The sequence below is a fragment of the Gossypium raimondii genome, chromosome 3 (genome assembly GCF_025698545.1).
Source record: "Gossypium raimondii isolate GPD5lz chromosome 3, ASM2569854v1, whole genome shotgun sequence".
NCBI classification, from domain to species: Eukaryota; Viridiplantae; Streptophyta; class Magnoliopsida; order Malvales; family Malvaceae; genus Gossypium; species Gossypium raimondii.
The window spans coordinates 8,940,465-8,951,482 of NC_068567.1; the positions used below are offsets into that span (position 1 = coordinate 8,940,465).

At 36.2% G+C, this 11,018-nt stretch overlaps 1 protein-coding gene across 1 annotated transcript; it reads right to left on the reverse strand.

Annotated features, from left to right (window-relative positions):
* Positions 1 to 8,268: 8,268 nt before the first annotated feature.
* Positions 8,269 to 10,417, reverse strand: LOC105797032 (60S ribosomal protein L3). The gene is made up of 6 exons (XM_012626957.2): positions 10,349 to 10,417; positions 9,990 to 10,084; positions 9,687 to 9,797; positions 9,309 to 9,613; positions 8,814 to 9,223; positions 8,269 to 8,680 (listed from the first exon to the last, which is right to left on the reverse strand). Exons 2-6 carry the CDS (start codon positions 10,072 to 10,074, stop codon positions 8,422 to 8,424), a joined length of 1,170 nt encoding a protein of 389 aa, XP_012482411.1. The 5' UTR covers positions 10,075 to 10,084; positions 10,349 to 10,417; the 3' UTR covers positions 8,269 to 8,421.
* Between the last annotated feature and the right edge of the window lie 601 nt (positions 10,418 to 11,018).

Below are 11,018 nucleotides of genomic sequence, written 5' to 3' on the forward strand. Positions count from 1 at the left end.
CTGATTCAAGTTATCATGGTTAGTATTCAGCAAATCATGGATGGATTTTAGCGTTGCTTCCTTGGTGGAGATATCCATAAATAACTTTTTAAAGTTTGTTGCTTTTTCAGTCACCTTGTCAATAAAAAACTTTAATGCATTTCTTTCACGCAACAAAGTTTTTTCATTTCTTAGATAATGCAACCACACTTTAACCGTATTCACACTCCAACAAGTTCTCCGCCAAACAGCTAGCTAATGAAACTATAAGATTCCTTAGAAGGTGAAAGGCACCAATATCCTTCAACCCTATAGTAATACTCCCTACTAAATAAGCCATGGCCTCCTCTGAATTTAGAGGAAATTGATATATTGCATCGTGCTAGTTAAAAATCTTAACATGTTAGTTGCGAAAGTTGAGGATAAACCCTAGAAATTTCTTCCCTTTTTCCAATGTAGTAAAGATGTTATTGGCAACAACCTTAGTGGTGTTAGTAGATAAAAAATTATGAGGTGAGTTGAATACTGGATGAGAAGTACTTACAAGAGCAAAATAAAAACAAACTATTAAAATATAAAAGTAAAAAACTTGTAATTCAAATACAAAAATTAAAGTGCCAAACTAACCTACCTTTAAAGAAAAGGTTGGTGCAAGTAGAGTTTGTAGATCTGGTGCCCTAAGTGTAGTATTTTCGTTTAAGTATACTTGTAATTTTTCGAACAAATTGATTAATAAAATTATTCATAAATTACATTAATACTTTGTATATTGTCTTCACATGGTTTTTGCACGCAAAGCAAAATGGAAGCAAATATTGCTCACTAGTTGTCTAATGTTTAACTAATATTAAGCGATATTACATGGTCGGGTCGTAATACATAAAGACAACTTATATTAGTAGACGAACCTAAACATGCCCTAGTCTAATCGAAAATGAGCAAATCGATTGAAAGATTAATATGTTGACTATCAAGTCCAATTGGGGAGATGCTTTGTTTTAGGCATCAGAGCAGATGACTCCCAGAAAATAGAGACATATATATGACTGATTGGACTAACAATATAGTGAACTGGATCCAAGAAGAATAGATCTTGAATCCATTTATGGATTTATTCACTTGTGACATTCATAGTATGGCATATCTAAATCTTGAGTGGATGACAGACTATGTATGCGTGACTCGTACACTTTGATGTAAGTAAAAGCCTAAGTTTGAAAGATAATAAACCAAAAAATGGTATGTTGGGTGTACGACTTCTGCAGTATGTAGCATTGTCATTCAAAACAATGGAATTCATAACCCAAAACATGGGTAAATGATATTTTCTCATTGGCATTACATGGTTGATGAAAAGTAAACGTGAGCATGGGTTGTTCTTGTGATGAATGACTTGATTACTATTTGATAGCGATTGACCTTTCATGAAGGAAGATACAATGATTACCATGAGATAAAATAGGATCATATTGGGAGAATGGATATTATCCCAAAGAGATTAATGATATCTTATGAGGGTAACACACTTATGATAAAGTCATTAGATGAGCACTAATTGAGTTGTTTTCGTAATGGTATGTCATTAGGGAGAGCTCAGTTATGATACTATAGTGGGATGACTTCATGACTAAATGAGTTTATAATTAATAGGCGAAAAGCCATAACTTAATTATAAATCATTTGAGCCCTAATTACATATGTCCAATCGGTCCCTCCGCTAGCTCGTTGAAACCAGAAATGAATTGCATGTTTGAATTGAAATGAAGACAATGAATAGAAAATGAGAAATGAGAAACATTAAGGAATGGTTATGGTTTTCTCTGAAATGGAGAAATAGAACCATTTGGAAATGAATGTGGTTTTCTCAAAATGAAAACGAAAATGAGAAATGATTCATTTGCAAATGTACATGGATTACTCAGAAATGATTGGAAAAATAAGCTTATGCTTTTTAGCTATTTTAAAACCTGAAAATGAAAATAAACTTGAGTAGTGAAATATTAAACATATTTTCTCGAAATTTTACCTGGGGTCAAATCATCATAATTTGCCAAAGGTAAAATTAGGATAAGAAAATTATTTAATATAAATATATTAAAGTTTATTTTAGGCAATAGAAAAACAAAATCAGAGTGGCCCAAAGTACTGGGTCAAAGTCCTGGAAATACTTGTAATTAAACCCGATATGAGAGAGGCCCAAAGTCCCCTAATGTAACATGAAAGAGATGACAACCCTAGTAGGAATACTAGGGTGTGTTGTCCACCATACTTTCACTCTAAGTAGGAAGTTTTTTTTTTGTATTTGAAATAAATCACTACAATTCAACAAGGGTTTTACTTTCTCTTCGTATAAATAGATGGCACCAGTAAAGCTATTAACACAACTTTGAAAGATTGTTACTTTGTCGAAAAATAGAAAAATTATTCTTAACTATTAAATATATTTTTCTAGAATAACAATTTTATTGATTTCTATTAAAGAAGAGAGAATTTTTGTTTTCACCCTAAAAAGAAAAGAAAACTTTTTCTAGTCTTGTGTTTTGGTTCAATTTATTTGAGCCCACACTTGAAACAGTTCGTGGTACGAGAATAGTGGTGAAAATTGTTTGTTAAAAGCCGAAAAACATCAAGGATTTGCTTATCTAAAAATATAGGTACAATTTCAATATAAGGTATACTGTTATAAATATCACAAAACGAGTCAGTTTTCAAATTTTTAATTTTTCGCTGTGTAAAAAAACTGTTTTCAAATCATATTTTTCTAACAGAGTTTCACTCAAACAAGTTAGAGTAGAAGCAAGAGGTGAAAGGATTGTTTATGAAGATGAAGGTAACGATGCAACTGAAGTTGAAGTTGGAATTTAGATAACAATAAGAGTTGATGTAGTGGAGGTAATAACTGGAATAACAACAACAACGAAGGCAGTAACCTCACTCAAAGGAACCAGTGGCGAAACACCATAGGAAGGTTTCATCACTTTTCTATCGACACCTCTATTGGGTTGTACAATTTCAACCTCAACATCATTCCTCCCAACAACTTTCTATTGTCTTTTTGAAGGGCATTGGCCCTTCAAACTATGTGCAACTTTCTTGTAGGAGACCTCCTATCAATTCTATCACTAAAAGACTAAAATTTACCTCCATGGCAAGAACGATTACTATCATCTTTGATGCTTATAATAGAAGTTTTAAACACTTTGTTAAATTCATTCACCTTCATGACTAAGAAATCCAACAAGACAAGAGTAACTTGCCTTCAAATAAACAAAATGTTAAAAGGAAGTAAAAAAAATTACCTTCATTAGGTCTTCAAAGTCCAAACTCTTCATTCCCCTTATTCCCTTTATCTTGCACCTTTTATACTCTTGTACCCCCAACTTTGGTAAAGACAATGGGCATAGTATACCAACATATTAACAAACCTTTCCCCACTCTTAGAAAACACAAAAAGATGAGGGTTAAATAAAAAGAAGAGTCTCACCTAGTGTCACGGGTCAAAGTTCAAAGCCAGTGACCATCGCACCAAATACATCCAATGGAAGTCTATTGTTTAGATGGGGATCATTTGGCCTGCAGGAACTAGCTTGATTCGGTAAGCTATTAGAGAAGCCTGGTTGGCCCGATAATGAAGATATGACAATTTAGGCTATCTTGATCAGTATGGGAACTAATCTTTAAAGACTGATAGGGAATCATATCTTGTAAAGATTAGATTTGATATGATTTGATGTAATCTTGTAAATCCCTAAAATCAAGGGATAGGCTAATCTCATCTGTCGATGTAATTTAATCTTGACCGTTGGTTCTGGAGGAGCTCAACTATAAATAGAGAGCCTCCCCCTCATTTGTACTCGGACTATTCATTATTTCATTATTCTTTGTGAATAAGAGAATATTGAGAGCATTTACTCAAACACTTTGTGTACGTTCTTTCTATGGCTTTTTGTTGTTCTTTGTGGCTTCATTTGGCATAGTTTGCTTCCGCTATACAAATTGGTGCCTTGGAGGAGTTCTTAAGGAATCCTCACTTGAGTAAAGACTGACTTAGGCGAGTTTGGACGAACGGATCGCCTAAGGTCGTACGGATCGTAAGACGAAAGATTTAGCCCCGTGACAAGTGGTATCCGAGCTATTGATTGCGAAGGCACCGTTGGGATGTCGAAAGAAGAGTTTGGACAAAGATGGGCCAAAAGATCAGTCCACTTTAGGAAGATGTTGTCGACTGTTGATGAACGCATGGGTAAACTTGAGGAGTCCATGGGGGACGCAAAGAAGTCACACAATGCACTTGGTGAACGCATAGATGACTTATGGGAGCAATTCAGGGACTTTGTGACTATGTGTCTCACTTCTAAAAGGGATAATGTGCAAGAGTTGCTAACTTCCTAAAGGAAGAAGCTAAATGAGAGGAACGATGCTATTGAAACCATGGTGATGGCTTTGAAGGAGGAAATAATGGCCACGACAAAGGCTTTAAACACAATAATAGAAAAACTCGATGGAGAGTTGGCCTTGTGTCGAGCAGTCGTGGGGAAAAGAGTGTCAAATGCAGTACTCAATTACGAGGATGTCCCGAAGCTGAAAGATTTTGTGGGGACAAGGTTTTCATGCGATGTGGATAATTTTTTGTGGAGGATAGAAAACTACTTCTGTGCAAAAGGCATCACGGATGATACGGTTAAGGTAAACACTACTTCAATATTCTTATTGATATTGTGCTTTTATGGTGGCGAGGTAGGTCTACAGATAAAAGACAAAGTGAGATTGGGACGTGGCAAGAGTTCCAATGTAAATTGAAGGGACAGTTTTACCCAGAATTTACCAAGGAAGGAGCTCGAGCAAAGTTACGATGGCTAACGCAACAGGACACAGTAGGGGAGTATGTTTGAGAGTTTAAGGAACTCATGCTCCAAGTTTCAGATGTGACCGAGAAAGAAGCATTGCTTGCTTTTCAAAATGGATTGAAGTCGTGGGTTAGACAGGAGGTGGAACAAAGAGGTGTCCAAAAGCTATTAGAAGCCACGATGGTTGCAGAGTCCCTGGTCATGCTCGGTCTAGGGAAAGACAAGTTTGGGTCTTCTAAGTCCGAGGAAAATAGCGTATGTGAAAAGGATCACAAGGAAGATGTTGTTGATGGCAATGACAACGGCGTCAATGGTGGTAATGGGAAACCACGAGTTGGGGAGAAGAAACCCAACAGAAAAAGGGATAAGTTGAAATGTTTTTTTTTGCAACGGTCCACACATGTTGAAGAAATTTTGAACAAATTCGTACTTTTTTTTAAAAAAAAGCTAGTAGGTAAGGCCTTGGGACTTGGTTTAAGCGCTAGGGGTGTCGAAGCTAAGGAGGCCGAAAGTGAGAAGAAGCCAGTAGAGTGATTCTTGTGTCATGGTCCACATAGGTTGCGAAGTGTCTAAAGAAGTCTGCCATCGGATGGGACAATGGAGCAGAAAATGAGCCCAAGAAGCTTGGTTCGAGCAAAGGAAAAGCCGAAGCCAAGAGGGAAAAGAGGAGCAAAAAGAAGCAAGTAAAGTGCTTCTTGTGTCGTGGTCCACATGAGTTGCGGAACTGTTCAAAGTAATCCAAGTTAGTTGCGGCCAAAGAAAAGGCAACACCAAAACTTGTTGAGTCATCGAATGGGCTTCCACATGAGGAAGATGTGAGTTTGTTATCGAACTTAAGAAAAAAGTTGCGATGAAAATAGTGAAGCTGTGACCAATAAGGCTCAATTCGAGTAAAGCGACGAAGTTGGCCGAGTTACCAGTGAGGCTTTCACCCCATGGAAGAGGTAAGTTTGGCATCAGATTCAGAGGAAGAAGTCGCGATGCAAACCTTGAAGCTAGGATCAATAAGGCTTATTTTTGTTGACACATAGGAAGGACTACTACCCATAAGAGAGGTGGGGTGTGCATCAAACTTTGAGAAAGTAGTGATGCAAGTTGGACAGTTGACCCGAGTAAATGCAACGAGGAAGGTACATTCTCAACACTCTGATAGTGTTTTGCATTCTAACTTGTTGACTTGGCAAGAACGTAAGGGCCCTTTCAAAGTTCTTGAGCAAGGAGGCCAAGTGACTGTGGGCAAAGTGAAGCCAAGTATTGTGAATCAAGAGGATTCTAATCTAGGCAAGTTAGAATGTAGTCAAGAGAGAGATGTGACTTCTTGCCATCGAGATGTACAAATAAGTGGAATGGTTCGAGTTAAGAAGCGACGTAAACAAAGACAAAAGTTTTGAAAGAAGAAAAAAACTAAGGCTTCGAGACGAGACTGAGGCAAATCAAGTCAGTGCCATTCTGAAGTCAAAACGAGGGCGTTGCGATAATGGGTGGGGGAGAATGTCACCGGTCAAAGTTCAAAGCCCGTGACCATCGCACCAAATACATCCAATAGAGGTCTATTGTTTAGATGGGGATCATTTGTTCCGCAAGAACTTGCCCGATTCGGTAAACTGTTGGAAAAGCCTTTCAGATTAAAGCCCGGTTGGCCCGATAATGAAGATATTACAACTTAGGCTATCTTGATAAGTATGGGTACTAATCTTTAAAGATTGATAGGGAATCATATCTTGTAAAGATTAGATTTGATATGATTTGATGTAATCTTGTAAATCCCTAAAATCAAGGGATAGGCTAATCTTGTCCATTGATGTAATTTAATCTTTGACCGTCGATTTTGGGAGAGCTCAACTATAAATAGAGAGTCTCCCCCTCATTTGTACTCAATCCATTCATTGTTTCATTATTCTTTGTGAATAAGAGAATATAGAGAGCATTTACTCAAACACTCTGTGTGTGTTCTTTCTGTGGCTTTCTATTGTTATTTGTGGTTTCTTTTGGCATAGTTTGCTTCCGTTATACAAATTGGTGCATTGGAGGAGTTTTTAAGGAATCATCACTTGAGTAAAGACTGACTTAGGCGAGTTTGGACGAACAGATCGCCTAAGGCTGCACGGATTGTGAGACGAAGGATCTAGCCCCGTGACACTAGTACATTATGATAAGACCAAGACTAGTAAAAGCAAAAAACTACAAGTAGGACAAAAAAGAAAAAGAAAGAAGAGAGAATAAATATTACAGAAGATAGAAAAAAAAAGAAAATGAAGAATGATGAGTTAAAAACAAGAGAAACCTTAGATGGCTAGGAATTTTTTTGAAGTGTAGAATAATGGAACAAGGCCCTTATTTATAGAAGATTCCAATTCCATCACACTCGTTATATGCACAACTCTCATGTATTTTTCACAAGTAATCATTGCAAAAACCAATCAAACACTACCATATATCCCACGCTTCATTACCACTCTGATCACGTGCGTGGATCAAGTAACAATTAACACATGTTTCCACAAATGACACTTTGTCATCAAGTTATCAGTGAAGTCATCGGTTATAAATTTTGAAAACTAAAAATTTTAAAATTTGTGAAAACTTCCACTTACACCAATAGAATAACTTCGCTACAAATTAGACAAAAGGACCTCTACCTAGCACTCGGTCTTAAGGATGGTGATTTTTGTAACCTTCTTTTCAACTGATGGCAATTGTAACCCCCCCTCTCTCTCTACATAGGTTCGCCTTTTTAAGTACTAGATAAGTACCGAATAAGGTACTCTTGCTTTGTGAACTCGATACTTACTCAGGTAATTAGGCTTTCGATAGAGTTGAGAGACAAATTTTTCTTATAAAACGTACTCCAACAAGTCTAATATTGTCTCCAATTTAATTTCGTTTACCATGTAGCCGTAGCAAGTTTACTATTATCAGGTTTTATTTCCTATTTAGCCATGGTGAATTTTTTGATTGAAAACGTCTCGAAAAAATTTGAACTCATAGAAGCAAATGCGATGCAAGTAATAGAAAGACTAAAACTCGAAACATCTAGCATATAAAAGATCTAATAAAAGATCTCGTAGAAGTCATGCTCATCAACTAGATTAAACAACCTTAATTTTGGAGTTTTACCTAGTTGGTATGAATTTTTTAAACCTTACACGTTTAATTGATTACCAAGTTTAAAGACTAAAATACACATCAAAGCTATTGTTTTCCCCTAAAATAACATTTGATTGTCTATTTTCTGTAACCTTGAGCCTACTCATTGTTTATATATATTTTAATTCTTAATATTAAATTGGTTTTAATGTGTCATTCAAGACCCTCATTTCCAAGATAGGTTGGTTTAGATGGTTGATTACTTGTTAATACTCCAGTGTTCCGAGTTCACAAGCAATCCTATTTTACCTAAAAAAAACCATTCTTCTTTCTGATCGAAGTGCAAACAGGCAAATTAAAACAAGTACGATATTGGGTATATTTGGTTCAAAACTAGGAACAATCTATAACGCAAAAACTGAACCAACTCAGCAAATTCAAACATTCATCAAATTGATAAAATGCAAAACAAAATCCAACCATGAATTTCCGACCGGTTTTTCCAAGATTATGCCTTGAGCCGACCATAGAATTTCTGTTTCTCCTGTGTTGTCTGGAACCGTCCGTGCCCAAACTTCGAGGAGGTGTCGATGAACTTGAGTTTGATTTCCTCGAGAGCCACACGAGATGTCTGGTTAATCAGAGACTGGCGAAGCGTAACCACCCTCTTCTTAGGTCCAACACAGCCTCCTTTGATCATCAAGTAATCACTCTTCACAACACCATAGTGAGGGAAGCCACCTATGGGGGTGATATCTTTCTCAGTCCTGATTAAAAACAAACACCATCAACACATTCAGCAATTATATCGAGCAAATCCGAACAGAAAACATTGAAACATTCCATACAAAGACATTGAAAACAACTTTGAATCAGATGGAATTAGACAAATGCACTAACCTGTCATAGTCTGTTATAGCAGAGTGAGTCTCATCACCAACCTTGCCAACTCTGTAAACCTTCTTGTTCATCTCGGTACGGTGATGGTATCCATTCTGACCTGCCCTGGCAACGGTAAACGAGACTCTAGCAGGATGCCAGGCACCGATACAAGCAACCTTACGCAGACCTCTGTGGGTCTTACGGGGCAGACGTGTGACACCCCAACGAGTGACAACACCTTCGTAACCTTTACCCTTTGTAACACCGATGATATCAATCATTTCATCCTTCTGGAAAACAGCATCAATGGGGACTTGTTTCTCAAAGAACTTGTATGCAAAATCAACCTTGTCGGCAATCGTTCCACCATTGACTTGGATCTCCATTAGGTGTGCCTTCTTCTGCTTCAATCCCTTCATTTTCCTAATCTGTAAATGCACTTTGTCAGCAAATTTTGTCCACCTTGAAACATGTATAACAAATTAATTTCAGTGAAACGAAAAACTCATGAACCTGGGTGTGGGCCAAGACCCTGATAACAGTGGCATATTTCTTCATCTTTTCAAGCTGAGCATCTATACTCTTCTTCCCTTCTTCGCTCTCGTACTGCTTTGAGTACTTGGTGAAAGCCTTCTTCTTGGACTTGCACCAATGCTTATAGAACCTACGTTTAACCTCCTCGCTCAAATGCTGAGCCCAGACGGTGTTCAATGAGCGGAGACCACGTGGTGTCTTCACATACCCAACAACTCCAACAATAACCATAGGAGGGGTTTCAATGATTGTAACAGCTTCACACGTCTCCTTCTTGTGAAGCTCTATACAAAATTAAAGGACATAAATTTAGCTCAAGAATACAGATGAAAATGGGAGTTTCAAAAATGAACTTACTAGATCCGGGTTTTTCGACCTCCCTGACAATGTGTGTCATACCAGCCTTGTACCCTAAAAAGGCAGTAAGCTTGCATGGTTTGCTTGGATCATCCTTTGGGAATGCCTTCACTGCACCAATCAAAAACAACATCATCATACTCCAACATATCCATACCAAAAACATACAGTATCCAAACCCGTAACCATATCACCCCAAGTCCGAATAACATAGTTCAACACAGGAGGTTATCAAATATAATGTTGCAGGATAATTACAGTATTCATTATTAAACTGTCAAAATGAAAAAGAATACAATATACCTTTTCCTCTGTGACGAGAAGCTCGCTTCCTTGGAAGAAATCCAAGGGAACCATGCCTTGGGTGCTCAAACTTCCTGTGAGACATTCTTCCCCTCCTTCACCACCCAAAACAAAACAAAAATAAAATAAAATCTAATCAAACCCATGTTATTTTTTTCATTTTGATGTATATAAAGATAACAATTAAAATCAAATGACTAAGAGTTTCAAAGTGACAGCAATTTATTTTCCTACAGAAAAAGCTAAGTTTTTATTTTCCTTTTAACGTTCCTCCAGAATTCCTATATAGAAGTAAGCAAACAGAAGATGAATGAGAAAAGAAAAAATGGGAGAGATCAGATATCAGAGAGAAAGGTGACCTGCGTTGGGAGACTCCTGCACTCCGGCTGCTGCTGCTTGGTCACTGAAGAGACTGGAACCCTAGTTGCTATGTTATATTTACAACATGCTTTAAATAATTGAATTTACATAAAACCCCCCTTTTCTTTCTTAAATTAACTTTTTACCACAATTTTTTATTTAATTCTCAATTTCATGCTTATGTTTTACAAATTTTCAAAAGTTAGATTAATTTGTCATTAGTTTAAAAGTTGATCAAGTAAACAATTTATTGATATTTTTTAATTTATTAGGTACAAATTGTTGAACTAGTGATTTTTATTAATTTTATACATGTAATTTATTACATAAATGTTTAACATTGAGTTTTCTTTATAGGGTGAATTCAATTCGCTTCAGTTAAGGTGTTTTAAATTATCTATGATAATTTAGTTTGGATTAGACTGGTTTTAATTCTTCTATATGAATTTTTAGACTTTATTTTAATAAAATGAATTTTATTTCACGGGTTTTGAATATTATTTAATAAAGTTTAAGTGTATTTTCTTGATTATTTCTAAATGGTTATTTTTTCAAGTAAATAAAAATAATCAATAACTATCAATAATATATTAATTAATGATGAAGTTTTTACCAAATTAATTTTAAAATATGAATTAAATATTAAAAAATACAGCATTTTCAAGTATA